Source organism: Chelonoidis abingdonii, chromosome 9, assembly GCF_003597395.2.
Source record: "Chelonoidis abingdonii isolate Lonesome George chromosome 9, CheloAbing_2.0, whole genome shotgun sequence".
Lineage (NCBI taxonomy): Eukaryota > Metazoa > Chordata > Testudines > Testudinidae > Chelonoidis > Chelonoidis abingdonii.
The window spans coordinates 14,995,199-15,014,181 of record NC_133777.1 but is presented as its reverse complement, the minus strand read 5'-3'; the positions used below and the strand labels follow the sequence as shown (position 1 = coordinate 15,014,181).

Genomic DNA, 18,983 nt, shown 5'->3' with positions numbered 1-18,983 from the left:
GCTTTACTGACTCACTGTGTACTATATTCTGACTCACAGTACCTTATTGTATTGCAATTAGAAAATGGCACTGGGAAATTTTGCACTCTGACTAGTACCTCTGATGATATCCTAGCACAGTGGTCCCCAACCTTTTTGTGGCCAGTAGCACATTCATGTTTTCAGAAGAGTGTGGCAGGCACCAACAATTTTTCAAGGCTTATTTTGTATGTGTACATTAAATAATACAAAAAAATCATATTTAATATAACATAATATATGAAGCCAGAGAGAAGCCGCAAGGACAGAGAACACCAGCGCCCGCAGCCTGCAGCCCCAGAGTTCTCTGTCCCGGGCAGGCACGGGGCCGCGGCTTCTCTCTGGCTTAAGCCGTGGCCCCGCACCTGCCAGGGACCAAGAACACTGGCACCCACAGCCTGCAGCTCTGGAGTTCTCTGTCCCCGGCAGGCGCGGAGCTGCGGCTTGTCTCCCCTGCTGGGCACTAGGCGGGCCCCGTGCCTGCTGGAAACAGAGAACACGGTGCTCGCAGCCTGAGTTCTCTGTCCCCATCAGGTGTGGGGCTGCGGCTTCTCTCCCCTGCTGGGCACTAGGTGGGTGCACATAAATGCCCCGGCGAGTGCCATGGCGCCTGTGGGCACTACATTGGGGACCACTGTCCTAGCATAACACTCAGGATATTGTTGTAACTTGGCATCTTACTGGTTTAAAGGCCTGACGTTCAGTTTTGATAGGTGGATTGTGCAATAAATGTATCTGCTGTAACTAAGAAACACTAACTGCTTGTGGTCTCACTGCTGAAATGAGAACATCCTTATATTGTAAACTTATGAAATGGCTACAGATGTATCTATAATCCTATTGTATGAGGCACCTAGATACTATGGTGATTTCCACATTAGACATGGCTACACCGATATGTAGTAGATGTGGTCTTTTATCACATCTGCAATGATAGTGCTGTAGTCTGGATAATAATGATAGAAAATGTGGACCCAACACAAGATAGAGGGAGACAGAAAGGCCTCAGTACAAATGTCTTTGTGACACAAGAACCCACTGAGTGCTGCTAAGGGGGTACAAGATTATCTTGATTCTGGTACGTACATTCTGGCTAACAAAGAATGTCATGTGAGGTCATAAATGTAAGACAGGGTCACGCTGGTTAGTAATATCATTGTCAAATGTATGTACAGATACTATGTGGAAGGTACATATCTATACTTAAAATGTTTTAAAGTCTGTGTGAAGACAGGGTTGACAAACAGGTTTTCAGTCAGATAAAAGATGTTTATTCACCTATCTGTTTAGCAGCATGTAAATTAAGCATTGTAAGCCAACACAACGGATGGACATTCACATTTGAAATCAACAGGGAAGAGCACATAGGTAAAACAAGCAATGGTGGGGTTATATTGTCTGTGAGTACATACAGTTAACTATGGAGATATAAGGAGAAGGCAAAAAGGATACCCCCTTATCCTGCACCTAGGAAGTAAACTCACAGTGTGCTGTATATTCATGAAAACGGGATCACAACCAGCTTTGACTGAAGATGCTGCAAGACGCTGGGTGAGCTAAACTTCTTTAGACAGTAGGTTAACCTGTTAAGTTTAGTCTCTAGAAAGCATGTTATGATTTTGTTTTATATGTAATCTTTTGTTTACATTATCCTTACACACTATTTCTTGAAACTTTGGTAATAAAGTTATCCTTGTTTTCACTATAACTATACCTAAGTGCTGTGATATTAAGCAAAGTGCTGATCCTGAGTTGAATCATACAAGCTGGTGTGTGCACTGTTTCCTTGGGGACAACAGACCTGCACTTTCTGTGTGCGTTCCATGGATATGAGGCTGGACACTACAGGGGAACACTTAAAAGACACTTGGGGACTAAGAGAAAAATCAGGCCCAGATATTTTAGGGTGAAAGGAACTGCTTATCCACCTAGTTCCTCTCCTTCCTAAGGGTAAGAATGACTAGTTGACAACAGTTATATCTGTGCTGTATGTAGCCTCGTAACTATTATGATTTTGTTTTCTGTGTACTGCACTGTGATTGGTCCCACTTATTGAGGGTGTTACCCACTGTAAACTTCCTCCTCAGGGACTACAGTGGTAAACTAATAATGCAAGAATCAGGTGTTCTGGCACATCACACCTCAAACCTCTGGGACATGTCTTCTACATTACTGTCCTTTGGACATTCCCCTGTTCCTCTCTCAAGTCACGTCTCTGGGCAGAGTTTCTCTAGGCCATGTCCACCGTGACCCTGGATGCCTTTGAGGAGCAGTGGGTGCTCTCTGCTCAGTGTCCCCCTCTGGATCCCTGATTTTTATTTGTTGCCTCCCGAAATTATATGATGCCTGGGTCTGGTGGCTCCTCCCCTTAAGATGACGTGGGGGAGGGGACTCCTGCATATTCCCAGTGCTTCAGCAGGTGCACTCTGATGGGGTGTCTACTGCATACAAGGCCTGACTAGATAAAAAACAGCCAATTAACCCAGTGACAGGCTGCACCTGGAGGAGAGTCAGGGCTGAGAAGGCCTAATGGCTGATGAAACCCAGCTGGGGGAGGAGCTGGGCTAGGCATAAATAGAGGAAGTTGCAGGAGGAGAGGGATGGGATTCTACATCCACTTGTTAGAGAGGAGGGGTGTTGGTGAGAGGCAAGGAGGAGTCCTAGGGGAACAAACCCTGGGATCCTGCCTGAGAATACAGACTTTGGCAAGAACATGAGAGAATGTGAAGTAGTCACAGGGAGCAGAGGAGGCTCCAGTTGTAACCTGGGGTTGGGTGAGCATGTGTCTGTTTTTTGACTGTAAAATCCGGTCAAAAAGGGGACCTGAGAGTATTTAGCTAGATCTATGGACCGGACACCCAAAGTCAGTTACTGTGGGTGGGGGAGGCACTTGGTCATCACCTTCACCATTCCCTACTCTTACCTGCATCTGGTGCAGCTGCATCTACCAGCCCTGGCTCTGCAAGTGAGTTCCTCCTGACTGGGGAGGGGGGAAAGCAGTGAGCAATTAGGGTCAGAGGGTAAAAAGAAGCAGGTGGGGGGTGAGGCCTTGGGGAGGAGAAGGGAGTGGGAGGGATCTTTTTGGAGAAGAGGTGGGGCAGGTGTGAGGCCTTGGGGAGGAAGTAGTGGGTGTGACACTCTGTACCTTCAAGCAGCACCCTGGAACCCCCATATTTACCACTGTCATAATTATGTGTTTTGTAGGATGACCAGATAGCAAGTGTGAAAAATCATGACCAGGGGTTGGGGGTAATAGGTGCCTATATAAGAAAAGTCCCTAATATCAGGATTGTCCCTATAAAATTGAGATGTCTGATCACCTACCTACTTGTGAGGTATCATTTTAAAACTCTTGATCTGTTGAACATATGTGCTATCATTGTTTATGAAGTTTTACTATATGTGTGTTATTGAAATATGTTGTGAGTTCGAGAACACACACAACCAACCTTTCAGGTACAACAATGGAGTAGCCAGAGGTGCTGATGGTCTATTAAAGGGAAGCCACACTCCCAACAACTATCCCAAGAACTATATACAATGGAGACTTCTCAGAGAGAATATGTATAGAATGGAGGCTGCTTGATCCATGTCATAGCAAAAGATCTTTCCAGCAAGCTGGAAGAAACTACAAAAGAAGGGTAGTCACATCATGACTTGGCCTCACTCCCCCCCAGAACTCAACACCTGGAAATAGGTCTGGGGGCCAAAGATTTTGAACTGGGGAGGTGGTCCTGGGATGGAAGAGAGTTCCAGCCTGTGTATTGAAGATCTGTGACTTGTGTGTACCATCTATCAGGGTGAGACACTGCTTGACCCAAATCGTGTTTAGTTCATAAAACTAAGACTATGAATCTGTTTTATTTCTTAGGTAATCAGCTTTGATCTCTATGCTCACTACTTAAAATCTATCTTTCTTAGTGAATAAATCTGTTTGATATTTTACCTAAAACAGTTTGTTTTCATTGGGAAATCTCAGCTCTGAGTACAAAGGCTAGTGTATGTCCTCTTCACATTGAAGGAGGGGTGGACTGGGTAATAAACTTACACTGGTCAGGCTTCTGACCAAGTCAAGATGGTATATTCTGGGGGTGCAAGGCTGGGAAGCTGGGGGAATTGGCTGGAGCCTCTCTGTTGTTGGTCCATGATGGCTGGGAGAAGCATTTATGTAAATCAGTTGGGTGTGTCGCTGCCTGTGGATGTCTGTGTAAGTGATGTACCTGCCAGAGGGTTGTAGCTTATCACAATGTGAGAGGAATACTCCAGGTTGGTGGGACATAGGTCTAAATAGTCCCACAGTTCAGGCTGAACCCCAGGAAAAGGTGAGGTGGGGGAGGTTCCATCTCTTCTGCTGGAGTGTCTGGTTTTTAAATTATTACAAAGTTGGCAATCCTAACCTGGGGGTGGAGGGTAGGGGGCAGAAGACATAGGAAAGAGCCCAGGGAAACACTGACAGAATCTGAAATGGGTAGACTGTAGTTTCTGAGGCACAGGGTTCCTGGGCTGGGATCTGGAGTAGACAGTGGGCCTGGGTACCCCTACTAGCCATTGGGAAAGTGGTACAGTCTAGGCAGCAAATTGGAAGACTGTCTGGGCCAGTTAGGGAGTCTAATACCTGGAAGGGGAATACTATAATGACCTGGCAAGAGGGCCAAGCCTCAAAGAGGGAGCACACTGTGTCATAGAGAGGGAGTAACCAGACCCCAGAGAGAGAGATCACAGGGTGAGCAACTGAAGGAGGGGGCATAAGACTGGTCAAAAGCTAAGCTCCAATGAGCCACAAGGAGGTGTCACTGAAGTGAATAGTGAACCCTATCACATCCACCTTAATATTTCTAGTCTGTCTGAAGAAGCAGCTGCAATTTTCTGAGGCAGAGTTAATGTAGTATATTACAAATGAGACACACGCTCTACTCTCTCATGGAAAGCTTACTTTTTGTTCTGTTCTTGTTTTGTTGTTTTCCCTCAATCCAGAATAAGTCATTCAGATTGAAGCTATATGGTTATTTTTTCCATGCACAAACAAGATCAATTTGTGGGTAATATTATTCCACAAACACATTCATTTTAGGGCTAACTTCTGCCCTCCAATGTCTGAGGCATGCACTGATAGTCAAATAAAAGATGCTCTGGAATGGTTCACTGCTGGTTTTTAAGAACAGACAGTATGGAGCTTTAACACCACAGAAAATGTATTCTAAAATCAAAAAAGAATTTCTGCATAGCACTGTGCAAGCAAAATATTTCTGAGAAATAGGAAAACTAATTAGAACACCTTAAGAATATGGGTCAGTTGGTAATAAACTGACCCATATTCTTAAAGTGTTCTAATTAGTTTTCCTGTTTCTCAGAAATATTTTGCTTGCACAAATTGATACCATCAACCCAGTGATAGGATATTTAAAGGAGATACAGAATAGTTTGAGTTGAAGTGGATCCTCTTTTTGGGGCAAAATGACCTTAGAAAAAAAACTGCTTCAAGTTGTAGGAAGAATTTGGGTTTGTGTGTTGTCCTGGACATAATGTCATAATTTCCATTTAGTTCATATAACTTTGAGGTCTTACCTGTGCAGTTAATGACTAATCTTTAGACAATTTGTGCTCTGAAAGCCATTATCTAATCTTGATGTAAATAGCCTTTTCTGCTGAATTATCGGGAAACTGGGAACCTAATTTGCTACCCGTATCATACATCTCAACTTTTCCGCATTATATATAGCACCTCATTTATTAGGATTAAAACACCCACTTATTACACTTAATATTGTCACCTTGCTTTTACTTATTGTAATTTTTAAATGTCAGAAGAATTATGAACCTAAAACATAGGAACCTGTACCTTATTTCTACATCATCTGGTGTTTCTCATTTTCATGTAGAGTGTCCTTTATTGAGGTCATGTTCAGCATTAGAAAGCTACATGCTGTGCAGATGGTATTTAGGTGTGCCTGTCTGTGACTGTCCTTGTTGTCACACTGCTCCCATGAGAACTATTCCCTCCAGGAGTACAAATAATTCAAGTTTAGCGGTCACTACTGTTGTCCCTTTATCAAGCTGAGAGGCTGGTCAAAGTTTGGGGATCTGGGGATGTTCCAGTGGGAAAGAGAAGTAGGCATTTCTTTGCAGTTTATTTTAGCTATAAAGAATGTAAACAGTGCATGGGGCATTTGACCCCAGGAAGCCAAAAGGGTTTAAACTACATCCAAGTCTAGGCCAGGACCAGCTAGCTCAGGCAGATGGTGACCAGTGGTGGCACTGGCACAGGCAAGGTGTGATGAGAGGGATTACACCACTGCTAGTGACAGGAGGAGGTCCTTGGCTCTAGCCTTGGCTTCTCAGGGGATGAATCCATGATAACAGAGGTGCCCAAGGACAAAAGTAACTTAAAGGACTTACCGGTACACTGGAGTCCTGAGTAGGGGGTATGGCCTCAACTGGAAGAGGCAGGGCCTTTAAATACCCAGGCCCTTTAAATCAAGATTTAAAGGCTCCAGCTGCGATAGTGGTGGCTGGGAACTGTGGTCCCTTTAAATCACCCCGGAGCTCCCAGCTGCAGAGGTGGCTGGGAGCTCCAGGGCTCAGGGGCGATTTAAAGGGCCCAGGGCTCTGGCTACTGCTACCACAGCGGAGCCCTGGGCCCTTTAAATTGCTGACAGAGTCCCAGGGGCTGCTGGCTGCTGCTACCCCAGGGCTCAGGCGGAGATTTAAAGGGTCCACGGCTCCACTGTGGTAGTGGTGGTCGGGAGCCCCTGGCTCTTTAAATCACTGCCACAGCCTTGCCACCGCTATCCCGCGGCTCTGGCTGCTGTGAGGAGCCCATGGCCCTTTAAACCACCGCCAGAGCCCTGCTGCTGCTACCCCAGGGCTCCGGCAGCTAGGCTCGGCTGGCTTTTTAAAGGGACCGGGGCTCCGGCCTATGCAGGGAGCCCCATGCCCTTTAAATTGCAGGCCTGGGGAAGCTGGTCCGGTCCGGCACAGTGTTCTGGCTCTGCCAGTATGCCATATTGTATCAGCTGACTTTCACCTCTGGGGGTGCCTAGCTACCAGATGGGATGTGTTGGTGGCATGTGCTAGGAGCTGAGGCCACAGGAGACAGTGGGTCCTGGCATCCCACAACATGAGGGGTTAGGGAGCTGGAGTTCCCCAGGGGGTGCTGCTCTCACTTCCCTTTCCTCCTTCCAGGGGGCGCTATTATCCCACCTCCTCCCATCAATCCTCTTTGCGCACCCGCATCCTCTTAGTCCCACCTCCTGAATCTGCGGTGCCCTAGACTCGAGTTAGCTCCGCCCCTTTGTCACGCCCTAGACAAATCCTAAACGCACACTGATTGGTAGACCTGCTTGTCAATCACGCGTTCGCCCCGCCTCACTTCCCTGCTCGGTGCGGGTTGGACTGCCAGCACGGATTAACACCGTCCATACCCTACTCCCGCCTCCGGAGCGTGAGGCTCAGGCGGATTGGTGCATAGGAATGTCAATTGTCGATTAGCTCCACCTCTCCTGGTCAGGTAGCCCGGAAGATGGCGGCGGCTGCGGGGGCCGGTTGGGTTCTGTGAGGGGACGGGGGATTGTGGGGTCCGATGCCGGCGACCGCCGGGCCGTGGCGGAGGGGGGAAGCAGCCGCTGGGGGCGCTCGCCAGAGACTCTGAGATCCAAGTCCCCGTGTCCGGCGTTGAACGTTGGGGCCTGGAGCGGGCGAGATGCGGTGGCGGCTCGGGGGGCGCTGCGGGGGGAGCAGGCAGCGGCGGGGGTCGCTCCTGCCTCTCGGACCCGGGCTCGGGCTCGGACTCGGGCTTTTTTCCCTCTTGCTACTGCTGCTAGGAGGTGGCGAGGCTGCTCCACTTCCGCAAACAGGTGCAGGTGAGAAAGCGGTCGGAAGCGCCTCGCGTAAGGGGGTCCGGGGCCAGGGGAGCAGGCGCGTTGGGATGGGGGGCGAGACCTGCGAGGGAGGGAGACCTACTGTGCGGGAGGGTTGGGGGAGGAGGAGAGACCTGCTGTGGGGGGGCTGTGGGGGGGGAGAGACTTGGTATACAAGGGGGTCAGAGAGGTTACGGGGGGGCGGAGAGACCTGCTGTGCACGGGGACTGTGGGGGAGGAGAGATCCGTTGTGTAATGGGGTTACGGGAGGGGGGAGGAGGGAGACTTGCTGTGTGAGGGGGCTGTGATGTGTAGTGGTTCGAGGGGGCTGGCCGGGAGGGAAGAGGCAGATCTGGAGGGGAGTAAGCTGGGAGGAGCAGTACATAGGGGTGACACACACACTGTAGTCCTTGCTGAGGGTGATCACTGTGATTTGGGGTAGGACAGGAAGGCTGCAGTCTTGGGGGGCTAGGTGATCCATGGTGGGGATGGGAAAGCAGGATCAAGTGTATCCAGTAAATTCTCCTAATACAATTTTGGTAACATTTGTGCTATTTGGAGTCAGGGAGGAGCTGCTCCCCTTCCTTGTTCCACTTACAGGGTGTCACATTTAGCTAGGTATGTTATGGTATGTGTTAAGGGTTTTATCTTCTCTGAAGCCTCAGGTACTGGCTATTGACTGAGTCAGAATCTTAGGTTAGATGGTCCACTGTTCTGATCCAGTTGAGCAAATTCTGTGCGATCATATTTAAATGTTGTCTGTCTGTATTTATCTAAGTCTCTGAAGCTGTTGAATTTTGTGGCTTATTCCATCTATTTCCACAGTTTTTAGTTCTTTGTGTGGCTTCTACCCCTGTGGCCCCCAGCTGTGAGACCTTTGCATGATTCTCTCTTTTTCTAATTTTGGGAACGAATCGCTGAGACTAACATGCAGGGATTGAAGGCGCCCTAGTACAGATTTTGCTTACCCTGTTTCTGGCCAGATTAGTGTAATTTTTTACTTGCTGCTTGTAGTTTACCTTTTCCTGTCACTTTTGTGTGCTGGCTCTCAGCCTCCATTGGGTTTTCCTCCTATTTTCCTGTACACCAATTAAAAGTATGTATTTGGGGAAAAAAACCACTCTCTGTATTGGTAGTATAATTTGGTTTTTAAAATCTTGCTAGTGGTGATGGGAATGATGTAGTTTATTTATTTATTTATTTGTATTATATTAGGGGCTAGAAGCCCTAACAGAGCCTGGGACCCTATTTTGCTAGGCACTGTACAACGGCAGAGTTAAAATGGTCCCTGCCCCAAAGAGCTTTCAGTTGAAATAGACAATATGGTCAAAGGGTGGGAGAAGGGGATACAGCATGCAAGCGGAGATTGGGATTTGATGGACAGAGATTAAATGATTTGTCCAAGGTGCCACAAGAAGCCTGTAGCAAAACTGGGGACTGAACTCAGTTCTCCTTTAAATTAGGCCAGAGCCATAACCACAAAACCACCCTTACTCCTGAATTTTCTTCCGAGTAAGCAATTCTAAATTGTTTATAAACCACTTTTTTAGTTCTCCTCTTCAAATATTCATCTTTACATAGAAATTGGTAAATCAAATGTATATGCTTGTTAAGAATGGAATGGCAGTTTTCTTACTTATGAATTTTTTGAAGAATATCCAAATAGGATAAATTTGTCAACAGGCTGTATGACTTCTACATTGTGAATTCAGTTTTGTGATTTTTCGTTCCTTAATTGGAATGTGGGGTTTGTTTTTCTAGAGTGATCTCAAAAGCAGAGGAGTTTTCCTGATTACGTTGGACTCATTCTCAAAGTATCTCAGCTTTGTTTTTTTTGTTTAAGTTCCTCTTTACTATCAGTATTATGCAGTATATCTTACAAAGCTAGAGACTCAAAACATTAGTTTTTTTTAGTATTAGTAACAAGCTTCATCCTCAGTCTGGAAGATTGGGGCCAAAACTGAATAGATGTTATATGGGATATAGTAATAAAGATGTATTAATAACCTAAATATGATGTGCCATGTACAGTGTAGTTAAAGAGATACTAATGTATAGAGCCCTTTGCTTGAGAAAAGCTGTTACTGAATGGAATATTGTAACTCTGCATGAATTCAGTTTTAGACCAAGAGGCGTTGAATACTTACTAGACCAGTTGAACTCAATCTTTTTCATACTGGGAATGCCAGGTGTCAGTAGGTCACTACAACCACTTCCCATTTTGTGATCCCCAAGTTGAGTTTACATATTCTGTTTCTGGAGGTAAGCATTCAAAGCAAGCCAGTGCTGATCAGTGTAGTATTCTGCAAGAGTAGAGGAATGTTCAAGCTGGAAAATTCTTGGCTCTTCTCTGAGCTTAACCAAATGATTGATTTTTTTTTTTTTTTTTTGCCATGAGAAAGTCAGTGAACTTTGGTGTGGAAAGGGGAGCTGCTGATGTTGCATGACCATTTCTTTGCATAAAATAGTGGAGGCATGCATTGGGCTTAACTTTTAATAAAGGTCAAAACTGTTAGTCTCATAGAACCTTTGTTAGTTCCACTCGCATCCTCTTTACTTCCAAAGGTTCTCAGTGTATTCACTGAACAAAGTGTTCAAATGGTTTGGTGAGTAAGAGACTGGCTTCTAGTCCCAAGGCTTCTATGAGAGTTCCTGTCATAGCTCAGGCACCATCAGTGTAAATATCAGTACAGCAATACCAATCCAGTAGCAAGAATCAATTGTTAGAAAGCTTCTCTTTTTTTCTCCTGTAGCATAACCTGTGAGTGGACAAAAAAACTGGCAGTCCTCATGTATGAGCCTTTGCACTTGCACCGAACAAATTCTGAAAGTTGGGTAGAAGACCCATCTGTAATTTTATCCTGTTGTATTGAGAAGCTCTGTTCCCAAACATCTGCAGCCATGTCACAAATTCATCTGGTGACTGCATCACGAAGAGAAAGTGTTTTGACTGATGGACAGCAGTAGATTCCAAGACAACATTTAATGACATTTGAAACACAGTCTGCAGTGGTTCCCATGTTATGAAGATAGCAGCTTTCATTATTTGCAATGACAAAGTATGATGCTCGGGAGGCAGTCATACTTACAAAATTGCTGTTGTTAAGTCATATAGGTTTGTAAATCTGTAGCTTTTGCTTGAATAATTCAGTTGGTTTCTTTCATAAAGATGGATAATTGGTCTCCAAAGAGCTCAGTTGTCCCTCTTTTTAATGTCTGTATGCATGCCTCAGAATCCTTTGCCAGCTATTGTGACTGCTCCTTTGAAGACTTTTGACAGCTAACAAGCATTCTGGGGTATGTGTGTGCATGCGTGTGCTGAGCCCATGAGAGGTAAGTGAGGAAGGGGTGGGAAAAACTGCTCTGTTGCCAGGCTCTCTTGAACAGTGTAGGGAACAGACACTGTAATCAAGTTAGCTTCCCTTTGAAGCTAAGGCTGAAGAGAAGTTGCAGCTACAGGTAGATCCAAGCAAGACAGACAGACAAAAAGATTACATTGGACATGACTAGAAAAAGTTGAATTCCATATTAAAAAAAAATGCTCCATTTTGTGGCATCATGGAAACATGCTAGATTCCATGACCACAGAATTTCAGAGTTGCCGTGGCCTTGATTGAGATGAATGAGGCAGTTCATACTTCTTGAAGTTACTGTTTTTCGGGCTGTTTGGAGACTCAGACAGCCATTTCTGCATCAATTTACATTTGGCTCAGATTTTTGAGGTTATCTTCCCAATGATAAGGGTTAAAAATATGCCTTTTTTTTTAAAAAAACCAACAAAAAATGGGGAGGAAAGGGAGAAAAAAGAAGGATGGTTGTGATCCCCTGGTGATTGCAGCCCAGAGATTGAGTGCCACTGTGGTACAGACAAGAAAAAGTTACATGGGAAGGGAAAGAGTGGCTGAAGAAAGCACCAACTAAAAGTAAATTGACCAAGATCAACTTAGTTTATGCTGTGAATGTAAAAACTAAGGTAAAAATCTGAATGGTAATATGCATAATAATTGAGAACTGGAGTGAAGGCTTAATTTTGGGTCAGGGAAAAGTAGATGTCCGATGCTTACAGATTTACCCAGTATCCCTTCAGCATAGAGAAGTCCATAATGAAGCATAGTTGTTAGCTATACTTGGAGCATCAGTGGTTTTAAATCTGTATGCCTTAGGATGAGAGGCCTGTCTTATAAAATTTTTATATTTTGTGTGGCACAGAGCTAGAGGGGTTGGGGGAAGAATATACTTCTGTGAAGATCCGTGTTTGCAGACAAATCTACTGCACCACCATCTGACACTTCTGCGTTAGCACCTGCTTGACTTAAGTCCAAAGTCAAACCCCTTTCCAGTGTTGCCAGCTTCTGCCCTCATATCTGACCTTATACTCTTAAAACGTGACTCAGTCCCCTCCCCCAACAATGAAAATAACTGAAATTAACAGGATTATGTACCTCCCATCAAACAAAATGTCTGTCATGATTATAATGCAAGAGTCCCTGTCAAGGAATGAAAAGAGGGAACAGCAATTCCAAAAATAAATTCTTCTCTGCTGTAAAACTTGAATAGGTTGTAGAATTTTTTCTGAGTGGGTGTGTCTGACTTCATGTGTATGAAAAGTTATTCTGAAATGCTAAATAAAAGAAATGGGTTTTGCATTTAATTCCATATGCTGTGAAGTTGACTGTCATGTTGCTTTTGCCTGGATCTGGCTCCCATGAAAACTTTTGTTGGTGCTCACAAGTCCGTCTCAGTTGCCAGTTTTGCCGTTCCAGTGGAATGTAGCTGTTAAGGGTGGTCATGGTCAATAACTGGGAGGTGATCTGTTATCTAGCTTAGGCCTCTTTTGGAGCAGGTTTTAAATATTAGGTGGACACGTGGAAATAGAATGCATATTCAATAGATAGTCAATGTTAAGAGGAGAGCATTGGGTGTGGTGTGTTCATAATCACCTACATGGAACTATTGCATTTTGTACTAGTTGTAGCTCTTTCGGGGTGTGGCCTCATTTCTAGTTAGAACTTGCAGTAATCTACTTTGGTTATCACTGTGGCCAGATGTATGCCTCATAGGGTGAGGTGTAATCTAGACATCTGCAAGTGGAAGTGAGACTCTCTCAGTCACAGGTAGTTAGGAAGTTGAGAAGGACCATGGGTACAACTTTTCAATCAATTGTTTGATGCCCTTGATAATGAGAGATGTTATGGAGGAGGCAAGTCCTTAAAAGCATTTCCATCTTAGAACTAGTGTCAGCTATGTCTTTCCTTGATTCATCTTAAGATAGCTGCTTTTGAAGTAGGTGCTATTCTTCAGTAGGTCTTGGAAGAGCTGGGAGACAATGGCGTTGAAATCTGCCCTTAAAAGATGTGAAATGTGTATTGTTAGAGTTTCAACTTGTGTTGTCTACCCAGCTTTCTTCTAGTTGAGGAATTCTAGTTGAATCTCTTTTCAACCTCTGATAGTTGTCACTTACTGTTATATCTAATTTAAATGGTGAAGCACTTGGAGTTAATTTCTGTGAGTCCCATACCAAATCTACCCCACTATACAAGTAACAAAATAGTATATTTAGTAATCTTCAACTAGGTGCTATAGAATTTGTATATTCTTGGAACTAAGCTGTTTAGGTGGTTAAACAGGCTTTTTGTAGCCTTTGCAGGGAAAAGAGAAGAATTAGAGCCACTGCTATCAAATTAGATAAGATTATACATCCTGTCATATTATGTGCTAGCACATGTTTCTGTTCTTGAGTGTCTTAGGGTTCACCCAACTAGGGAGGTGGTAATTTCAAAGGCATGTGTCTGCAAAATGTACTTAATCTGTGAACTGTGTGTGAAGTTTAATTCACAGTTTTATGGATCACTATTCTCTCAACAACGTAGCAACAGCAGATGCTGGTTTGGAGAGGCCAGTGTTTCAATCCTTGCTCAACTGCAGCAGATCCACATGGTCAATTAATGAATGTCAGGCTAGGGTGCTGTAGATATACACTCTGGTTTGCTGTGCAGTAAATTGTGATATAGTCAAGCCCTTTAACATCTGAGTTTCCTTTGAACTGTGGCAGATATAAAGAGTCTGTGTGAGAGGTTCAGGTTTAACCTAATAAAAACCCCTGTATGCTGTTATATCTTTCTGCTGTTTTATGGACACTTTGAAATGAGTGAACATGTTTAGTCTCCGCTTGAAATAGTTTTAGTGGTCTGAAATATATTATTTTTTCAAAATACTAACATTGTGCTGAAGTTACCGCATCAGCAGAAGTCAGATGAATTGATAGTGTATTTTCTTACTGAGTACCAGTTGCTAATAGATGTTTGCAGTACAATATAAAACAAATAAGAGCTACCTGAAGGTGTATGAAGAGCATGTTTTAATTTTCTTTACTTCCTTTCAAGAGGTTGAACTTCAGGTTACATTCCTTCACCAGTTCCTATTAACCTGTGCTTGTTGCTTGATTGCAGTGTCTCGGAAGATGATGAACGGTGCTTTCTGAGTAGCAGACCTAGTGTAAAACGTATAAATGCTGTAATTTTAAGGACTGTTTGATTTTATTATGCAATGATATATGTTATTGTACCACCGCAGAAAAAGCAAAAAGTTGTTAAAGGCATGAACCTGAGAAAAAATGTTGTTTTTGACCCAGAGTTGCTCAGTAGAGCACAGGATTAAAAATGCAGGATGACAGGAATGGGGCGAGCAATGGAATGCACTCCAGAGTCTGTCATTCTGAATCTAGGAATGTCCACTGGTGGTACTGTTTTATTTTAATGTACAAATCGAGCCTTCTCAAGAATATGTATTGTGACATAGTTTTAAACAGGCTAACTGGTTTAAGGTCCTAGCCTGTCATCTATATGCATTCAAAACTCATGGACTTGAGTAAGAAAATACTAGGAATGGCACCATCATGTTTCCATGTCTATGCATGCTATGGCCCTGTAGATGTTCAGATAGCTCTTAAAATGTGTTTTGGAGATTTTGTAGAGCAAACAAAGGTCTGATATGGTCCTTCTTCTGAACTGCTAACAATCTAAGAATCAAATACTTGTGAAGAAGTCAGGTAGAATTTCCAGAATATTTCTCCATTTGAAAACAATTGCTAACATGGAAGAAAAGTCGAAGCCACTGTAGTTTCTCACCAGTATGTCTCCTGTTTGGATTTATGCTTTACCCCAAAACCACTGACATTTGCAAAACCATATAATCAATTTTACAGATATATGTGAGACTTCACACTTCAAACATGTGCTCTCAGTAATACCTTGATAAGACAAACCCTCAAATAATACATTGTCCAGAAAGAGAGAGGCCTGATACTTATAAGTATGAAGTAGTGAACTGGAAAACCAGAGAATGGCCCTAGAACTACCAGGGACACCTATCTAGCATAAATATTTCAGAATAATAGAGACTACTCTGGGTCTGACTCAATGTCAAAAAAAAGCTATTGTCCACTATCACATTAGTATTGTGATGTTAACTCTCAGTAGTAATATTACTCGCTCCCTTCATGATCCCCCCCCAATTCACCTTGCTTATGGATTCTATTTGTGTCCTCCGTTGGGCCCCCCCAAGCTCCCATTGTCCTAGTTTAATGCTAAGTCTGTAGATGCATATGTGAAATAAGTGTTCCCTTCAGGTTTTTACCTTTCTCAGCGCATGTTCAGTTGATACTCGTATATTATATGACAACTTCAGGATTAGCGCTGTAGTAGCTCTGTAGTTTTCCATGGAGTGCCAGGGAACTCTGGACAGTTTTGACAGCTAGAGTACTACCATGATAGTGCTGGAAGCACTACAAGCATAGAACCACCAGGTAAGTAGCTACTCCCAAAAGAGGGATATTAAGTCATGCAATGGGACTGCAACATAGCAAATACTAGGAAACTGCTGAAAACTTAAAATCAGATACCGCTTTGAAGACTATCCCATTTCCTAATTCTGTATCTGGGTAGGCAACCTATGGCACACGTGCCAAAGGCGGCACGTGAGCTGATATTCAGTGACACTCACGCTGCCTGGGTCCTGGCCACCTGTCCGGGGGCTCTGCATTGTAATTTAATTTTAAATGAAACTTCTTAAACATTTTAAAAACCTTATTTACTTTACATACAACAGTAGTTTAGTTATATATTATAGACTTCTAGAAAGAGACCTTCTAAAAAAGTTAAAATGTATTACTGCCTGCTAAACCTTAGAGTGAATAAATGAAGACTCGGCACACCACTTCTGAAAGGTTACTGACCCCTGTTCTATATAGACACTGATAAAATCATCACCATGTTATCTGAGTGCCTTCCAGTAGTCCATTGAGTGACCTGACTGACATCTGTCATGTGTGCCTGTTTCTTTCTCTTATCTTCGTGGCAATTGGAGAATATTTGTTCAGTGTAGTGTTTTCTTTTGGTAGGGTTTTGTTGTTGGTCTGTTATAATTACTGTTTGTTAGAGTAAGCAGTGTTGAAGTGTATCTTGTGCTTAGAAGACTCTTGCCTTGCTGTTGAAAGCCAATACTTGATATGCTGTAAAGAGAATACACTTTTGTGTGCGTAGGTGCTAAAATTGACAGATTATCTCATGCATGGAGTAGTTCATTTACTGACTACAAGACAAATAAAAGGAGAGCTGGGGGCCTAAGCCCATATAAATTTCTTTTGAAAGGCACTGTGCACCAAAGTAACTTTCCTTGCATTGAGGGTACTAAAACACAGATTGAGGCTTAAAAGAAAATAGTTTAAGTGAAGCATATGTATTTCACCTTTATGCATATTTTACACGCCAAATTATTTAATGTTGGGAGTTAAAGCTCTTCCTTCCCCCTCTCTCTGGAATTTCTGTGCTCAGCTCTCTATTCTCAGGTGGTCATCTACCTTTTTTTTTTTTTCTTCACTAGCTTCCCCAATTGATTGTTGTGTCTTCACATACTTCCTGTGGCTTGGAAGGTATAAGTAGTCTCTCTTTTAAGGCTGTTGTTTTGATGCTCCTTCCTAAACCAAGCAACAGAAGCAATATGTTCAAATTCTCTATATTTATCCCAATGCATTTTCAAGGGATTATGTGAAGAGGAGACAGATATTGCCAAGGGCTTTTGAAAAAATCTGATTTGTATATAAACATTTTTTTCAAGCTTTTAGACTCCAGTGCTGTTATGATTTTCTTCTGAAAGCTATTTTGCACATTTTAAAACTGGCATTCATAGTCTTAATGAGCCACTTTTTAATGTAAGTTGCGTGGACAATGAACTTAGTATGTTAATTCAGTTGTAAATAAAGCTCATAAACATGACTTCCTTCACTCCTTGTATCCAATTCTAAAATGTGGTAAGCACAACAATAAAAGAGTGGACAGAAAGTTTGGATTCACAGACATGAAGAATTAAGTCATGAGGATTTGGAAACAGGTAGCTCAGACAACTTCATAAGTGGGTATACAGGTTTTAGCAGTTCTAGCCGCCTGTAACTTTTACTAATCCTGTTTCCATTGTTAAAAGGGGTACTATATTCTGAGTATACTTTTTTGCTATTAACTGCAAACTGATTGTTCAATAGACATCCATGTTTTCATTATGCACTTTCATCAGACAAATATATTTTGGGATAATCCAAGGAAAATCTATTCTAAATGTGTAAATTTTCAAATATCCCAATATCTGATGCATCTGAGATTGTTTCATGCCATTATTTTGTATTTCAGTTTTCATAGATGGAACCACTGTGTTTCTTGACTTAGTACATATCGGTCTTGAGAAGCAAATAGGAAATTCCAAAAGTCTAGGTTTGTGTCTCTTCTCCCCTCTCCCACGTTCAGTGACAGAACAGACTGTATGGTGATAACCAATTTGTAGTGTTGCAAGTAGTTTCCCTATATGGTGAAAGGAGATGGTAACATTTCACATGGAAACACATTTTGGACTGTACAACCAGCCTACCTGTTGAAGAAAAACCTTTCAAAGATTTGCTTGAAATAGCTGAGTGTTGCTTCCTTCACAAGGAGCATTTTAGTTGCAGTCAATTTCCAGTAAAAATCAACCTAGATTATACAGTATTGCCAAATCAAATTTTTCTGGATAGACAGTCTAACACATGTCTTTCCTAATGGTTCTACATTTTATGATTTGGTTTAAATTAGAACGTCAAAATATATTTCTTCAGCTTCCAACTAAGGTTATCTCAAACTGATTGTAGCACCTGAGAAACCACAGTAATCTTACTACTTATATCTCAGATTCAATAGAATATGAAGTAAACAATTTTCCATGCTCTACCTGAGGTTACTGATGACAGAGTACTGGCCAACTGATTTTACAAATGAGGCTGTTACTCAACAGCTCACCTTTTCTCTAATTATATTAGCAGTACTTGTCTAACACAGATTGAAGTCTGCTTAACAGTCCAGTTTGATTGCTTGAGAAATAATTTTTCAAAATTAGCAAGAGCAAAAATTCCAAACTTCATGAAAAGAATGTGTCTGATCACCAAGAGTGACTTTGTGTGTTTAGTAAATAACTGAAAAATAAAGTAAGAGTAGTACAGTTTTAAATCAGCTACATTTCTTAATTTCTTTCCACATTTAACGACTCTTTTGGAGCACTACTTTTCTTACTTATGTTTCAAATAGGCTGTTTTCCTTGATTAAAGTACTGAGAGACTGTTTTTGTACCTCATTCAATATAGCTAGAATGTTTTCAAATTTTAACATGTTAGTTTGAGCTAGGATTCATATTATTTAAAATGTAATGAGTTATTGTTTTATGTGGCCTGTTGAAATACTTCCCTCAGTTAATTTTCCTATTGACAGATATTTTTTCCCTTTAATGACTTAGAATTTCTCAGCCCCATGTTCAGATACAGATGAGGATTTTAGGTTTGGCTTTTTGTCTAAGGCAGTTTTGCATGAAAAAGCTCTTTTAATGGAATTTAATATCACATGACTCTGGTGAACACCCCACCCATATTACAAAAAAAAAATATTTCCTGCTAAATTATAAACAGTTTTTTTTTAAAATGCCACTACAAGTAGGGTATCTTACTTGAGTTTTATAGAACTGCTTTAGGCAAAAAACAAAGTATTAAGGACCTGAGCAGATATGTAACTTTATTCAAACAAATAGTTCCATTGAGGG

General features: G+C 42.5%; 1 protein-coding gene across 1 annotated transcript in view; it reads left to right on the top strand.

The window, feature by feature from the left end:
• Positions 1 to 7,510: 7,510 nt before the first annotated feature.
• Positions 7,511 to 18,983, top strand: part of LMTK2 (lemur tyrosine kinase 2) — a 78,913-nt gene continuing 67,440 nt past the window's right edge. Inside the window, exon 1 of the mRNA XM_032779260.2 lies at positions 7,511 to 7,877. Within this exon, the coding sequence (XP_032635151.1) occupies positions 7,718 to 7,877 (160 nt within the window). The 5' untranslated portion in view covers positions 7,511 to 7,717. The remainder of the gene's footprint in view (positions 7,878 to 18,983) is intronic.